The 18,370-nt window shown below is 35.8% G+C and overlaps 1 protein-coding gene across 2 annotated transcripts; it reads left to right on the top strand.

Annotated features, from left to right (window-relative positions):
• The first annotated feature begins 7,358 nt into the window (after positions 1-7,358).
• Positions 7,359-17,143, top strand: LOC122300558 (increased DNA methylation 1-like). Of its 2 annotated transcripts, XM_043111305.1 has the most exons (9): positions 7,367-7,588; positions 7,789-10,104; positions 10,624-10,747; positions 10,854-10,942; positions 11,824-12,062; positions 14,348-14,434; positions 14,927-15,026; positions 15,163-15,376; positions 15,457-17,143. In XM_043111305.1, the coding sequence occupies exons 2-9, from the start codon at positions 7,789-7,791 to the stop codon at positions 16,227-16,229; spliced, it is 3,942 nt and encodes a 1,313-aa protein (XP_042967239.1). In that variant the 5' UTR covers positions 7,367-7,588; the 3' UTR covers positions 16,230-17,143. The 2 variants fall into 2 exon arrangements, with proteins under 2 accessions (XP_042967240.1, XP_042967239.1); XM_043111306.1 differs by having other exon boundaries at positions 7,359-10,104; positions 15,433-15,601.
• The last annotated feature ends 1,227 nt before the right edge of the window (positions 17,144-18,370 follow it).

An 18,370-nucleotide genomic window follows, 5' to 3' on the forward strand; every position in this document is an offset into this window, starting at 1 on the left:
GAGAAGGAAAATAGTAGGAGAATTTAACAATATAACAAGAATATAAAATATACTATAGAAATAACCATAAACGAGACAACTAAATTAAAAAATAAATGCATAATCGCCAATCAAGTTATTAATCTTATCTGAAAATAAAAAAAGTGAGTTCAACTAGAAGATAGATATAACTAACTATCTAGGACAATATATTGCCCTTCATATATCCAGCATAGATATAAAACGCCACACAAGTGCTGCAAATAAACAAAAAAGTCTCAAATGTTAGAGATCATACAAAGTTCTAAACAGCATTTTATACAAAAACAAATGTAAGTATAAAAATATCACATATATAGAGGGAGTGTTCGTCACATAAGGATCAAGGCCGAAAGTTAGCTAACACAACAATCCAATCGAGGTGGTAGGGATGCTAAGGAAGAGAGGAGTAGCAAGTATAGGACAGTGAGGAAGATAGGAGTAGCAAGAAGAGGATGGTGAGAGGAGCAAGAGAGGAGGAGTAGGACGAGGAGAGGAAGAGATGGGGGAGAAGGAAAAGAGTATGAGAAATTATCAATAACAAGAATATAAAAAATACTATAGGAATAACCATAAACCAGACAACTAAATTAAAAAATAAATCCATAATAAGCAATCAAGTTATCCATCTTACATAAAAAATAAGTAAGTTCAACTAAAAAAGAGAGATAATGAACTACCCAGGACAATATAGTGCCCCTCATACATCCAGCATAGATATGAAACGCCACGTAAATGCTACAAATAAAATTTCATAAAAAAAGTCTCAAATGTCAGAGATCATACAAAGTAATAAATAGCATTTTATACCAAAAAAAAAAAAAAATTATTGAGTACAAGAATATCACTAATATACAGAGAGTGTTCATCGTATAAGGATCAAGGCCAAAAGCTAGCTAATACACCAATCCAATCGTGATTGCAGGGATGCATAAGGCCTCTCAAGCTTCGGTTGCTACTCTATTAAAATTCTAATCACATCTAACTAAAATAAAGTAATCTCTAAAAATAGGACATCTAGAAAAAGGTGAAGGAATGGAAGAGGACTTGAACGAGGATTAGAAGACAAAGATGAAGATGAAGAAGGTGAGAAAGTGAGGAGTAGGCGAGGAGAGAAAGAGAGGAGGGAGAAGGAGAGGAATATAGGAGGAAAAGAGTGGTAAGATGACGAGAGGAAGATAGGACCGAGATGGAGAAGAGTATGAGAAATTAATAATAACGAGAATATAAAAAAAATTATAGAAATAACCATAAACAAGACAACTAAATTAAAAAATAAATGCGTAATCGCCACATAACAACTGCAAATAAAATTTCATATAAAAAGTCTCAAATGTTTGAAATCATACAAAGTTTTAAATAGCATTTTATACATAAAAAATGTGAGTATAAAAATATAAGCTATATACAGAGAGCATTCGTCATATAGGGATCAAGGCCAAAGAGTAGCCAACACAGTAATATAATAAAGGTGGCAAGGATGGTGAGGAAGAGAAGAGGATGGTGAGAGCAGGAAGAGAGGATGAGAGTAGATTGAGGAGAGGAAGAGAGGAGGGAGGATAGGAGGAATATAGGAAGAAAATAAGAGGAGTAGGACGACGAAAGGAATATAGAACGGAGAAGGAAAAGAGTATGAAAAATTTAAAATAAAAAGAATATAAAAATAAATGCATAATCACATAAGAGAGAAAACTAACTATCCAGAACAATTTTTTTGCCCTTCATACATCCAATATAGATATAAAACATCACATAAGAGGGGAAGTACTGCAAATAAAATTTCATCCAAAAAAGTCTTAAATGTTAGAGAGCATACAAAGTTGTAAATAACATTTTCTACAAAAAAAAAAAAAAAAAAGTGAGTATAAAAATATCACCCATAAAAAGAGGTCATTCGTCGCATAAGGATCAAAGTCGAAGACTAGCCAGTACAACAATCCAATTGAGGGTTGCATGGATGCGCAATGTCACCTCTACAAATCTGTTATTATATTAAAAGCATGATAGAATTGAAAAAAGATTACCAAAATTCTAATCACATTTGACAAAAAACAAAGTGTTTTCTAAACACATAATATAAAGATAGTATATTTAGAAAAAGGTGGAGAAGAAAGAGAAGATGATGAGATGAGGACAAGAAGAGGAAGAGAAAAACAGTGAAGAAGAGAGGAGTACGACGATGAGGACAATGAGAGCAGTAAGAGGGGAGGTAAGATGAGCAATGAGGAGAAGATGAATATAGGAGAAAAAGATGAGGAGTAGGAAAATGAGAGTAATAGAGGAGGGAGAAAGAGAAGAGTAAGAGAAATTAACAATAGGAATAATCTAAAAAATACTATAATAATAATCATAAATGAGACAACTAAATTAAAACATAAATGCGAAGTCGGTAATCAAGTTATTCACTTTATCTAAAGAAAGAAGTTAGTTCAATTAGAAGAGAGAGATAACTAACTAAGGTGGACAATTTTTTTGCCCTTCATACATCTAGCAGAGATATGAAATGCCATATAGAAGGGTGAAGTGTTGCAAATAAATATTCATAAAAATGAGTCTCAAATGTTAGAGTGCATACAAAGTTCTAAATAGCAATTTATACTAAAAAAATGTGAGTATAAAAATATCACATATATACGAAAAGCATTCGTCATATAAAGATCAAGACCGAAGGCTATCCAACACACCAATCCAATCGAGGTTGTAGAAATGCATAAGACATCCTCTACAAATCTCAAGCTTTGGTAGCTATTATATTAAAAACCTGAGAGTATTGAAAAATGAATATCAAAATTCTAAAAACATCTGACCAAAAAGAAAGTGATATCTAAATATACATTATAAAGATAGAAGATCAAGAAAATAATAATAATAATAATAATAAAAGTGGATGAGGAAAAGAAGAGGACTACGAAGATGGTGAGGAAAAGAGGAATAGGAAGAAGAGGATGGTGAGAGTAGGAAGAGAGGATGAGTAAGACAATGAATACATGAGATGAAGAGAGGATGGAGAAGGAGAGGAATTTAGGAGGAAGAGAGCAAGAGTAGACAAGGAAAGTAAGAGAGTAGGTAGAAGGATAAGAGTAGGAGAAATTAACAATAACAAGAATATAAAAAATACTGTAAGGATAACCATAAGTAATACAATTAAATTAAAAAATAAATACGTAATCGGCAATCAAGTTATTCACCTTACCTTAAAAAAGAAATGGGTTCAACTAGAAGAGAGAGATAACTAACTATCTAGGACACTATATTGCCATTCATACATCCAACTTAGATATGAAATGCCACGTAAGTGCAACAAATAAAATTTCATAAAAAAGGTCTCAAATGTTAGATATCATACAAAGATCTAAATAACATTTTATACAAAAACAAATGTGAACGAAGTGATCTCTAAAAATATATTATAAAGATAGTACATCTAGAAAAAAAGTTAGAGGAAGAGAAGAGGACGTGAACGAATACGAGAAGACGAAGATGGAGACAATGAGGAAGAAATGAGTAGGACGAAGAGGAAGGTGAGAAATTAACAATAACATAAATATAAAAAATACTATAAGAATAATCATAAACTAGACAACTAAATTACAAAAATAAATGTGTAATCGTCAATCAAGTTATTCACCTTACTTAAAGGAAGAAGAGTTTAACTTGAAGATAGAGATAATTAACTATCAAGGACAATTTTTTTGCCCTTCCTACATCCAGCATAGATATGAAACGCCATAAAGTAGGGTGAACTGTGAAGTTAGACAGCACACAAAACTGTATATAGCATTTAATACCAAAAAAAAAAAAGGTGAGTATAAAAATATCACCTATATACAAAAAGTATTCATCACATGAACGAGGACGAAAAGAGGAAGACGATGACAATGAGGAATAGATGAGTAGGACAAATAGGATGGGGAGCGCAGAAAGAGAGGAGGATTAGCAGTAGGAGAGGAAGAGAAGGGGAGGAGTATAGGAATATAAGACAAAAAGAGGAGGAGTAGGATGGGGAGAGTAAGAGAGGAAGAAAGTAGTAAGTTAAATGAGCAAACAGAGATAACTAACTATATACAAAGAGCATTCGTTACATAAGGATCAACGCCGAAGGGTAGCTAATACACTAGGGCTGTACAGAAAACCGACAAACCGGCCGGAACCGATCAGACCGGCAGCCGCCGCACGGAACCGGCCGAAACCGTCAGAGAACCGGTCGGCCGGCAGTAGGATTTAAGCCAAACCGACGTCGGCCGGTTCGGTTTGCGGTTCGCCCAGGGAAAAACCGCTGAACCGGCCGACTATATTATTTATATATTTTTTTTAAATATTACTTATCTAAACGGCGCCGTTTCACTCATTTAAGTGGAACGGCGCCGTTTAAAGCCTGTGCATTAAAAACATCACTTATGGAACGGCGCCGTTTAACTTAAACTTAAGTGAAACGGCGTCGTTTTATGACTCAGTAGTTGAAAAAAATAATAAAAGGAACGGTGCCGTTTAACCCTAGGGTTAACACAGCGCCCGTCCCCTTTCTCTTCTTCCCCGTTTCTCTTCTTCAACTTCTTTAACACATCCATCAGACCGGCCGCCGCCCCCCTCCTCTCTCTCTCTCGCTTTCTCTCTCTCTCAAGGCACACGCAAGGCCAGCTCCGTCGCCCCCCTCCTCTCTCTCAGTCTCTCTCGCTTTCTCTCTCTCTCTCTCTCTCTCAAAAATCTCAATCACCGCGGCTTCATCGCCGTCTCTCGCTCTCTCTCCCTCAACAATCGACGACGCCGACGAACCGACCGGAGTTATGCCGAGACCGAGGACGACGGTTTCCTCCCATTCTCCGGCCGGTTTTGGTCGAGATTTTCAATATTTTCACTCATCGGTGCGGTTTCGGTTTTTGTCCAAAACCGAAACCGATATGTCGGTTTTCACCCCTATAATACACTAATCCAATGAAGGTTGCAATGATGCCTAAGGCCCCTCTAGAAATATTAAGCTTTTGTAACTATGATATAAAAAAACCCGTGAGAAATGAAAAGGAAAACCAAAGTTATAATCACATCTAGCAAAAAATAAACTAACCTTTTAAACCATACTATGCAGATAGTACATGAGGAGGTGGGAAGAAGAACAAACGTCAATATAAATTTATCATCTTCCTGCGTACGTATAAAATTTGTACCAACAAATCTTGGGCCTGCCCATGACAACTCGTGAGTTTTAATTTATATGCAGCATACAAATTCTTAATCGCCTGATTAGACTTTAGAAATTAGAACATAAAATTACATGTAAAATGTTTTTAGAGGTTTTATAGTTATAAAAAGATCTTATAAAAATAAATTCACAAATTAGTTTATTTTTATATGATTCGTTAAATCTATTTTATAATATAAGTGACTTTATAATCTAATATACCATATCAAACCATGTTAATTTATAAATTTATTTTTATAAAACCTCTTTATAACTGAAACAATTCTCAAATATTTATGTACTCTCTCACTCCTTGATCTCTTTATACATTCCCTTGTATGAGTGGCTGAGTGTAGTCATTGGCTATGCAATATTGCACATTATTTTGTATTGCTTGTGATGGCAAATTGGAGTGGATGAAATCGTGAACTCAGATTCCATACCTATATATTCAAGATCTCAAAGTGAAGAAAAACCTCTACACGAAGTACGTAGATTCTACAATATTAAGTATACTACTTAAGGTGGATTTCTAGGACAATTTTAAATGCTTAATTAAGAGACTTTAACAAATTTCATTTGTTTGCCAATATATAAGAAAATATTACAAAATAACAAGTAAAATTTTTATGAATAACATCTCTCTAAACAAGCAAATTATATATTCGGATATTCCCCTACCTTTTCCGTTCTCATTTAGGTAACAAATAACGATGATAAAAAGTTTGAGGTCATATTTAGATAGTGAAAATATTTTATTTCATCTCATATTATCATTATAATTTTTTTAAATTTTCACACAAAATATTATAAACAATTTAACTTTTTCAAATCTCAAAACAATAATAATATTAAAAATAATATTTTAATAATATTTTATTTAACTTTTAATTTTCATCTTAACTTATCTCATCTTAACTCACTATCTAAACGGCATCTGAGAAATAAGATCACACCAATAGGCCTATTTGGATTGACAAACACTTTCAACCCATCTCATCTTATCTCATTTCATTATTACAACTTTATCAATTTTTCACACAAAATATAATAAACAATTCAACTTTTTTAAATCTCAAAATAATAATAATATTAAAAAATAATATTTTAACAATATTTTATTTAATTTTTAAATTTTATTTAAAACTATCTCATCTCACTATCTAAATTATACCTAAAATAATAGTCGATCCCACCGTTCTCTTAAAAGTGGACTACAAAATTTGATCTGTTTAACTCAAAATGGTATTAAAAATAAAAAGTCACATGTCTATTAACTAATATTATTATTTTTTAAAATAAAAATCTAACAAAAATTGAATGGTAGTATCTAAAATACAAGTAAGCATGGGATATAATATAATTATTATATAGTAATGGTAGTATCAATACCATACACTATGTGTTATTTATTATTTTTATTCAAATATAGATATTTACATATTAATATATACGTGTTTAAATAGAATAATAAAAATGATAAATCACGTATTAATATATAATGTAAGAGATGATAAATAAAAATTTTCAATAGGATATAGTATAAGAGCGGTGCTACTCTGTCGCCTGAATAGCACTGCTCATTATTACCGTTTTTATATTTTAAATTTTGTTTTTTTTTTTACTTTTTAATATATTTAAATATTTTTAAAAAATAAAAAATATACCAATATACTTAAAATTAATTACTTAATCATTATGTTAAAAAAAATTCAAGTGGTCAACTAGAGCAATAAATCTTAGACGGCATAATAGATTTTTTCTATAATATAATATTTTGGAGAAAAAAAAAAAAAAAAAAAAAACGCCAAGTTTTTACCGAAAGAGTGGGTAGGCCCAAAGAGAAGTTGAGCTTAGACGGGGAGCAAGCCCAGTAAATCCATGGGAGATAGATAGTAGATACGATTATCTGATCCTAACCTTAGCTCCACGCGCTCTCTTCGCTCGTGCATGGTATATTCCTCCTTTAAATGGAAGAATCAATGAGTCGCGGTACGGCCGAGCTGTTAAAACAGATACCTACCTCGTTGAAGCCCGCTACGATCTTGCCACGTTACCGTCCAAGCCAGCGATTCATATGACCCTCCGACGTGGAATGATCAAGGCCGTTAATTAACAGTTCTGCTGCTCCTCGAATTCCCAGATTTGGAGGGAAAACAGAGGAAAGGAAAGTGTGTATATGTATGTACAGGGATACATAGACATTAAAAACGTGAAGGCCAGGATGGGAAAATATGGAAAAATAAATAATAATCAAGGTTTTGGTTTCTTCGACTGCCATAACAATCCAAACCTTCATCTCTCTGCCTTCTTTCACCGGAGAGTGGCTTTACCGATCGGACATACCCAACGGTGAATTTCCGGTGAAGGTACTAAGATTCCTTCCGAAAAGATGTAAGTTCTCCTGAATCTTTTCTTTTATCTGAGGGTGAGATTTTGATTGTCGCCAAACGGATTATCAGCATTCGGATTCTTTTTCTTCAGATCTGACTGATTTGGTTTGAGAGAGAACTAGGGTTTCAATTGATTTACTTGGTATCAATTTGAAGGTAGATTTTTGGATTTAGAACCTTTATTTTGTGTATTGGATGTAGATGGAAGAGGGACTGAGATCCGATCGTCCTTCAGGGCTTGTGGTGAAGAATAGGAGCTCATCAGGTTGTTTAATTGTTAGAAAGAAGAGTGTTGATGGAGTGGGTGAGGTTGGTCCTGCTGGTTCTCGAAAGGTTTTCGAGTCGAAGAAGCAGAAGAAGAGGTTGAGTTTGGTTTTGAGCGATTCGGGCTCGAGCGATGAGCTTTTTCCAGTCCCTCGAAGAAGGGTTGGCCCTGAAACTATAAGGGTCTGTAGCGGATTATCTGCTTTTGAAAAGGATATTGTAGATGAGAGTGAAATTGGTAGAAAGAGGGATAGGTGGGACCATATAAGACATTATGAAGAGGGTATGACTGGTAGGAATGGTTTTGATGAGAGCAAAAGTGAGAGAGGTAACTTGGACATATTTGAGTTTGATGAGTATGATGGATTTGGTGGAGAAAGAATGCGGAGGAAGCGTTTCAATGACAGTGGAATCAAAGTTGGGGGAAGAAGGTTTTTGGCGTCAATGGACATGGCCCGGAGTGGAATTGATAGGGAATATGAAACTGGGTTGAGTACAGATGGTGTTTACAAGAGAAAGAATTTATATTGTGACCCGGCAAGTGGCTTGGATTTAGGAGATAGTGTTGATAATACTAGGGTTAAGATGAATAGGGATGGAACTCAGCTACACCTCTCGCTTTTAAGAGAAAAATTAGTGGGCCATTCAGATAAACCCATTAGAGTTCAGGGCAAAAATGGCGTTTTGAAGGTGATGGTAAACAAGAAGAAGAGGTTTGGTGGGCCATTGGAAGATCTTGATCACCACATTGCTGAGGAAAGTAGAAAGGCTTCAAGGATTGAAGAGATTGCTAAGAGGAATGCAGTGATTCATTCATCATCATACACAGAGAAAAAACTTGAGAAACCAGGTTTAGTTTTCCGTCCAGATAAAAGTCAAATGGCTTTGCAGAAATCGTTATCAAGTAAGAATAGTAAGGATGGCGAATGGGATTCAGAGAACAGTGATGCATCATTGAAGCTAAGATTGAAAAATGTGGAAGCTAATAGTTCTAAAACAAGGATAATAAGTGAAGAAGAAAAGATTTCTCCATCATTGAAGCTAAGATCGAAGAATGTGGAAGCTAATAGTTCTAGAAAGAGGATAAGATGTGAAGAGGAAAAGACTCCTCCATGTGAGAACCTCCCACAGGCTATAATCAAAGAAGGAAAAGCTAGGCGTGGTAGTGGCACAGAGAAGCAAAAGCTGCGTGAACGGATTAGAGAGATGCTTCTGAGTGCTGGCTGGACAATAGATTACAGGCCTAGGAGGAACAGAGACTATCTAGATGCTGTGTACATTAACCCCTCGGGAACAGCATACTGGTCAATCATCAAGGCCTATGATGCATATCAAAAGCAATTGAAAGATGTGGATGGTGAGGCTAAACCCAGCGAGGACTGTTCTTCATTTTCTCCCATATCAGATGAGATACTTAGCCAATTAACTAGGAAAACTCGAAAGAAAATTGAGAAAGAAATGAAAAAGAAGCAGAGAGATTGCAGTGACAGTGACAATGCAACAGAAGCTGCTGAGAAAAGATTTGCAAGTACCAAGCGTGATGTGGAGAGCATGGACAGTATTAGTCATGAAGAGAAACTAAGCTCCTTCATAAAGCAGGGTGGTAAATCATTGAAGAATAGAATGACTGAAAATGGTTCTGCCAGTGTCAACTCAAAATCAAAAGGTCAGAATGCTAAATATATGCGTGATGGCATTGAAAAACCATCCTCTGGATCCAACCCTCGTATGCCACATGCAAGAAAAAGTAGAAAACTTGGCAGATGTACCTTGTTGGTTCGTAGTTCTAACAAGGCGCAAAGCTCAGAAGCTGATGGTTTTGTTCCATATAATGGAAAACGGACACTGCTTTCGTGGCTGATTGACTCTGGAACTGTGGGATTAAGCCAAAAGGTGCAGTATATGAACCGCCGGCGGACTCGAGTAATGTTGGAGGGTTGGATTACACGAGATGGCATTCACTGTGGTTGCTGTAGTAAAATCCTCACAGTTTCAAAGTTTGAGATTCATGCAGGGAGCAAATTGCGCCAGCCATTTCAACACATATATCTGGACTCTGGGGTTTCTCTTTTGCAGTGCCAGATAGATGCATGGAATAGACAAGAAGATTCTGAACACATTGATTTTCACTCTATAGACACAGATGGAGATGATCCAAACGATGACACTTGTGGCATCTGTGGAGATGGTGGGGATTTGATCTGTTGTGATGGGTGTCCATCAACATTTCATCTGAGTTGCTTGGATATACGGGTATGTGTACTTCAATTCACTCCAGTTGCATGCCCTATATGGTTCCTTACATGATCCTTCTTGTATTATATTTCTTTTTTGAGTTTGTTTTGGATTTCCTGTGCTGTTCTTTTGTTGGTGATCTGAGACTTTTTGAAGTGATATTATTAAACTGGGGTCTAGTGTGGAAGGAGAGTCTACGGAGACTTTTGGAATATCTTTTCAGGGTTGAGACTTGTGGGAACCTGTGCACAAAAGGCATTGAATTATGATATGGTGTCCTTGTCATGCGTTGTGTTGGTCCAGGGAATGCTGTTTGGTGAAGTTAGATTTAGTTTGTGGTGGTTGTAGGTTTTGTGATGTAGGGAGTACGCGGAAGGGAGGCGAAATGTTGCCTCATCTTTCATTATTAAAACTTGAGGGGCACTTTTGCTGCTTTTCCCTGAAGATATATACACAATTAATTAAATGTTTGGGCAATGGTGCATTTGGTCATATATGTCTCTAGTACATAAGGCATTCATATCTTTCTTGTTACAGATGCTTCCACCTGGCGATTGGCACTGTCCAAATTGCACATGCAAATTTTGTGGGGTTGTTAGTGGGAGTGGTGCTCAAGGAGATGCCTGCACTCTCCTCAAATGCAGTGTGTGTGAGAAAAAATGTAATAAAACTTTCCTTCCTTTGTTTTGAAGTTCATTCAGTGGGTTATATACTTTTCTCTTGTTTTATTATTGCACTGACAATATTTTGGTTGAAATTTTTTGTAGATCATAAATCATGCATGCTGGAGATGGATGCTATTCATGTTGATTCTGCTAGTTTAGCCTCTTCTTTTTGTGAGCAAAAATGTAAAGAGGTATCTTTATTTAGGCTTCCTGTGTTTAATTATCTCAAAATATGCAAATAGTTTTATAAGTATCCGCTATGTTTAATTACTTGTGCGTAGCACCTTGAGGTGACTTGGTACATAATGAGTTGGAGATAGAACATCACAATTCAATACTTCAGTAGTTTATAACCAAATATTTTATAATATCAAGGCTTGTCAGAATAGTTTTTGTTTTTAGTGTTTTTCTTGCCCATCCAAAATTTAGAGTTAGTAATGAGTGTCAATCACATGATAACACCTGCATACTTTCAGTGATAAAACTCTGTGTGATGTTATATAATATGTGAGTGCTTTTCTTTTATATTTGCTTTTCTAATGGACCTTCTGCAGATTTTGAGTACAAACCTTAGTGTGTATTCTAGATTAATGTAATCTGATGTCATATGGCTTTACCCTTTGAAGTTCACAATGGAATATAATAAATATAAGGGGAAGTTATGGCATAATACTTGCATTATTTGGGAGGTTTTATATATATATATATATATATATTTATATAAGTATTTGGGAGGTTTTATATGGAATGATATCTACTAAGATGATGCTCTTGTATATATCCCGTGTAATTGGGCTATTGCCTATCCCTATTATCAATAAAATTATGTTTACTGATCAAAAAATATATAATGACATCTTGTTTGCATGTTTTTTGTGTATTTTTTCCTTCTAACTTCCCAGTGACTAGAAATTCTTCTTTTGATATTGCATAGATAGATCAGTTGTTTTTGGTGTATGTTATATGCCTTGTTAGTTGTGGGTATGGTTCTCAATCTCACATCAGTTTGTAAATTTCTCATCTGACATTTCCAAAGGCACTTTCTTGAATTATATCCGTGTTGCTTCTACAGCTCTTTGAGCATTTGCAGAAGTATCGTGGTGTCAGACATGAGATGGAAGGAGGCTTTTCATGGTCTCTTATTCATAGAACGGACAAAGACTCAGATACATCTCTTCGAGGGCTTCCTCAACGGGTGGAATGCAATTCTAAGCTGGCTGTTGCACAAACTGTTATGGATGAATGCTTCTTGCCAATTGTGGACAGGAGGAGTGGGATTAATTTAATGCATAATGTTCTTTATAACAGTGGGTAAGTGCTAAATTTTGTACCTTATCTAAAGCAAATTGCCTTGACCAAGAGAATGAATTATATGTGTAGGAAAAAGAGTGCATTAGCCTATATTCCTGATATGGATGGTTTAGCCCTTCTCTCTCTCTCTCTCTCTCTCTCTCTCTCTCTCTCTCTCTCTCTCTCTCTCTCTCTCTCTCTCTCTCTCTCTCTCTCTCTCTCTCTCCTTGGCACCAGGTACCCGAGAATAGCTTCCCGACTAATTATAAGGGTACACAAGCCCTCGGCAAGGAGTTTACTACAAGTGCACCTTGGGTAGTTCAAAGGAAATATCCTCCAGTCTAATGGCCCCTAGGAATTGTTTGCACCCGAGGATTCAAATCTTAGACCTAGAGGGAGCATACCACTGATACCAAGGCCTTTACCACTTGAGCCAACCCCTAGTGGTTCAGCCCTTCAATCTCAGTACCATTTCCTCCCATATTGAATCTTCACTATTTATCAATAGGAATATGTGATGGTTTGGGCTTACGCATGAGAGACTCTGTGATTGACGTATTTGATCTTAACGAATGCTACCAACTTTGACTATGGATTTTCTGTTATAAGGCTTTCAGCTTTCGCTGAAATAGCATTCATTATTTCTAGGCTTGCTGGAATTGGTTTCTTTATTTATTTTTTAATGATGCTTGATTTACTTAATTTTATATAATGGTTTTTTTTTTAATCTTTTTATTTCCGTTTGAAATATACATTCATCATTTGACCTTTTTACCTTTTTGTATTTCATCCCATCTGCATATAGTCCTCAAACTTTGTATAACAAAAATTTGACCTGTTATATTACTAATTAGAATGGTAAATAATTAACATTTGGTTAGAACGGTGAGACACATTTGATTTGGATACACAGTGTTGGAAATCTGAACTTCTCTAATTGAAGATTTGGAAACATGGCTTATGAAAACAAAAAACTGTATTTTCTATAAATATTGGTTTGAGTTAACCATATATCTACGATGAATCACAAGGATAAGGGTAGGTGGTGAATGAGATCCCACATTACTTGGGAATGAGAAGTTCTTGATCTTTATAAGGTTCCAATGGAGCTCCAATTATATCATTGACTAGTCATTTTGGAGTATAGGCCATGTGGTTGGGTCTTCCATTAGGGTGTTACAAATAGTATTAAAGCATATTCCAATCAGAAATGTGGGACTTGAGCTGTGTCACCAATGACGGATTGGGCCGACGAGGACGTCGGGAATTTAAGGGGGATTGATTGTGATACCCTACATGATAAGGATTAGGGTAGTTGGTGTATGGGATCCCACATTGCTTGGGAAAAAAAAGTTCTTGCTCTTTATAAGGTTCCAATGAGGCTCCAATTGTATCATTGACTAATCCTTTTGGAGTATAAGCAATGTAATTTGGGTCTTCCATTGGGGTGTTACATTCCCACAAACTGAAAACAGTGGTACATATCAGCTCCAGAAAAGAACATAGAACGGGCACTGCACAAAGTAGAATAAACTTCTAATATGCTCACTGTCTAGTCAGTTATGAAGCTTGGATCTGATCATGCTTTATTTAGCATCCAAAGCGTACTCAATCCAGGCTAGTGGAGAGAGGAAGGACCATGCTATGTAAAGACAAAAACTTAAATTTGACATTAATTAATTGGATATGCAGTGTCATTACTCATTTAGCATGGAAGATTTACTATAATTATTTTGTTGGTGTAGCCTGGGGTGAATAACAAATCTTGCTTTATAAGGAAATACCCTTACATTGGGCCTACCCAAAGCTTATGAGCTCTTAAATTAAAGTTACATTGTTTTGAAACCAGGTAAGGCTGCATTGCTAGCCAGTTTTTTGTAACCAAATGTTCAATTTGATGGGAAACAATGGTATGACCGTATGAAAAATTCCAAGTGTGAAGCGATGCTTTGTTGAGGTTCATGGTGTAAAGTTTGTGTTAGCATGCTGGTTCACTTGCAAGCGATCGAGATTTTATGGTCCACTCTTGTTTCTTGTGTTGACTTGCATTTTTGTATCCTTTGCTGAGATGTTTTGATGGGTAACCGGTTTCAAACACCCAACCTCCTTGATATACATATGTACCATAGTTTCTAGGTAAATGTTTCTTTGTGTGTATCTGTGTGTCACTGCTGATCACTTTTCTGGAGTATTTAAGCTATTAAACCATGTTACTTATAATACTCCCCAGCTATAATATATTCTTTGCGAAATATATGTTGTCCCACTCATCTGATGTTAATTATGTTTCCCATTTTATATTTCAGATCAAACTTCAATCGGCTAAACTATAGTGGCTTCTACACTGCTATTTTGGAGAGGGGTGATGAAATAATTTCTGCAGCATCTATCAGGTGCTGTGCCATAAACTTCTATGGTCACTAATATGTTTCTATTACACAGTAACTAATAGCTTTGTTCAACAGATATTTTCTTCATATATCTTGTTCTCCTGCTTAGCTGAGATAGTAGGTTCAAGCTCGTTACTATTCTTTTGTGTTCGTCAGAGTGAAGCTTTCCTGGGTCAGTGGTTTAAATGTTGGAATGGTGCTCTATTCAATAATTGGAATAACGTTATATTATGTGCTTCTTGAGCAGAATTCTCATATTAATTATCCAACGTCCCCTATGAAGTATAAGCTCCTGTCAATGGTGTCTCAAGTTTTTTGTATGTGTGCATGTGTAGATTAGCATGCAATTAAATTCTTACCATTCTCTTTTTACTGTCTGGTTAAGTTCTGGTGTGAGGGAGGTGTTTCTGTTTGGCTGTTCTTGAGATTTATATGATTCCTGCTTGGGTGTGTGGATTGTGATTCTTACCCTCACAGTGTCTACTGCCTGGTTAGGTTCCATGGGACCAAGTTAGCAGAGATGCCCTTTATTGGAACTCGGCATGTATATAGGCGTCAAGGGATGTGCCGTCGGCTTTTTGCTGCTATTGAATCAGTAAGTTACGAGAACAATGTCCTGGGTGATTTCTCAAACATGGAAAAGAGATTGAAAAGATTGTATATTTGTTTCCTTTCTACTTGCTTGCTTTCGTATATGCTACTGACTTCATCCTGTTTCTCCCCATTTGAAGGCTCTCTGCTCTCTCAAGGTTGAGAAACTTATTATTCCTGCTATTGCTGAACTCATGCATACATGGACTGTGGTTTTTGGTTTCACTCCTCTCGAGGAATCACTCAAGCAAGAAATGATATCGATGAATATGTTGGTCTTCCCGGGTACAGATATGTTACAGAAGCTGCTACTGGAGCAAGAGATCATTGAAGGGAATGTGGCCTGCAAAACAAGTATTAGCTGTGGTGTTTGTTTCCTTTAACTTTATATTAATGGCCTGCTGTTTAAGTTTGTATTTGATTCTTTCCAACAGGTGCAAAGCAAAAGTTGTGCAAAAACGAGCTTTCTACAAAGTCTGAGGTGGAAAGTAAATCTGATATGGATTCTCCAGTGGGGCATGATTCTCGTGGGTGTAACAGTGCTGGGCATGATCCTCATGGGTGTGACGAAGCTGGTTTGTGCTGTGCTAATGAGATAACTGAGGAAGGTGCAGTTACAGATAATAAATCCGATTTGCATGCTGATCCTCATAGGTTTGACGGTGCTAGTCATTGTTCTAATGAATTAACTGATGAAGTTACAGCCCCTGACAATAAATCTGGTATGGATTTCACTGCTGCGCATGATCCACATGGGTGTGATGATACTGGTTTGCCATGTACCAATGAGGTTAATGATGATTTTGGAGCTGCAGATTCTAGTTCTTTAGATGCTTCATATGAAGTTAATATTCCTGTTTCAGTTCAGCTGACTACATGTTTCAATTCTTATTTGGAGGACAAGCTAGCTCAATCTGCATCTGGCAAGAAGTTTATGTACCGCTCCGATATGATTCATGATGCACTTGAGCAGGGAAATAAACTGGCAATGGGTTGTCCTGTCGTAGATGATGGCCAATCTTGGAAAGAGAATGATATGGATAAAGCCCGTGAAGTAAACATTAACATTGACTGTCTTGACCCTGTTCCATCTTTAGCGGAAATTTCTGCAGAGAACACCACCAAGGAGATCAATGAAAATCTAGATGTCTCTGATTCTAGTCAAACCGATCCTGCTGAGAGTTCCTTGCAAGTTAAATCTGACTAAACTATTTTAGTTGCAGGACTCCGAAAAAGCTGATTGCATGCATCTGATGACAATTGTTTTACTGACGCACTCAATGGGAAGACTTGTTAACGAGTGTCATCTATAAGGTTCCAGACTAACTTCTGTGCATCTCAAGATTAAGTTCTCTCAGAAAGTTTGGGCGTTGCCTTTTGATGCAAGCGATTTGATTTTGTGCTCACAAAGTCGATGGTGGTGTTGCCAGTTCAAGGAGGATCCTTGGAGGTTTGAGGTGGCGTTTTGAAATGCTCTGAGCACATCATCGAAAAGTACTCATACTGCTTCACGGTGTATATACCTGACTCTGCTGCCATAGAAGTGTGGAGTTTCTCACTCCAAATATACAGCAGAGTTTTGCTACTTATCGTCACATGACATGGTTGTTATGGATGATGTTCAAGTAGTTCTTCGTGGTTATTGGCACCTTTGTTTCTAGTGCTGGCACCATGTTCCTAATATAGGTCAGCCACAATTATCTTGCCCGGATAAATTTTGATCTGCTACCTTGTGAGCAACAAGACATGATGCTCTTGATGGTGCTTCGAAAGACTGAGTTCCCAAGATGAAAGCCTCGAGTTCCCAAGTTGCAAGCCAACATGTTGTATATGTTCAAGTTGGGGCTAGGATCGTGATCTGAAATGAAGACGGGCTCTGCTAATATGAATTTTTTTTTCCAGGCACTTAAATGAGAATGAGGATATCCTGCACAGCGTTTAACATTCTTGAGATCTTTAGATTCATTGGACGTTAATGGTATCTCTTTTGTATGATTGCCTTTTCCTCTGAGCTCTTCGAGTTGGATCTATCTGCTCTTGATACACTGATGAATGGCCTAATTATCTCAAACTTATATACGAGACTTTAAGTAAATAGAAACTTCACATTCATTTTCCGAATGGCACCGAGCATAGAGTTATTATATTATTAAGTTGGTGTATAGAGCACAATATCTACATAACTTAAATAGTGAGATTTGATTTGTAAGATTTAAATTTTAAAATTTATCATTCAAATCAAAATATATATTACTTATGTAATATACTAGATATGTTTAACATGCTGATTTGAGAATATAATTTTTCCTGAGCATAATATCTTTATGAGGTGCATTGCTAATTGTAATCAGAGGTTCGGATTGCTTCACAATGTGTACGCCCATGTAGATTATGATTTCTAAATTAGCAACTAGTGATTCTGATTTGCAATGGGCAGCAACTTTGGAAAATAAAAAAATAATGTTAAATATAGCTTTAAGATACATAAGTCCAATAAAGCTAAGATTGCAAGTCTTGTATACTTCTTTTGAAAATAAGTGGACATACCTAGTATCCACTCGTTATATTGCCTAGACCCACTCGTTATTCGCATAGCCATTAAAGAAATTGATGAGAAATTATGTTTTATTTTCTCTAAACTATTATTCATTTTTACAATATGACCATAAAATTAGGAAAACTATTATTTAGGTACGATTTGGATATAGAGGTGAAATGAAACAACTATGATTGTACAGAGAGTTACTTTTGTATCCAAACTTTCATTTTAAGATTGGTGAGATGGTTTCAAATTGTGTTTCACATAATGACGAAGTACTTTCAACGCATTTGTGCTTTGTTAGAAACTTGGAGAAAACGGGATCAACTTTTTTGAGCACCGTAGAAAACCATGTCATCGTCTTTGGCTTCTTCAGTTTTTCTTTCGGAACACCTTCCCCTCACTCCACCTCTTTCCCAACATCACGGCATGCCTCCGTTACAGTATTGTTTATAATATTTTAATTAAATAAATTTTAAATAAAAATATTATCATCTTATAATATTATTATGAAATATATTATAAAAATGAAATTTTGGATAGGTAATTTATTAATTACTATTAATTATTTATAAATAAAACAAAATAATTACAAATACTATATAATGAGTGGTGAGATTCACATCTATCAAATCTTTAAAATATTAAAACCGTCCAATCTCACTTCTAAATCCAACTACGTAAAATTTTCAAAAATTATCTCATATCATAGCATCTCAACTCAACAACCTCATTATTATTCATAAATCATCTCAACTCATTTCATTTTAACTTAATTTTCAAATGGACCTTAATCCTCAATTTAAATA

Source organism: Carya illinoinensis, chromosome 2 (genome assembly GCF_018687715.1).
Source record: "Carya illinoinensis cultivar Pawnee chromosome 2, C.illinoinensisPawnee_v1, whole genome shotgun sequence".
Classification (NCBI taxonomy): Eukaryota; Viridiplantae; Streptophyta; class Magnoliopsida; order Fagales; family Juglandaceae; genus Carya; species Carya illinoinensis.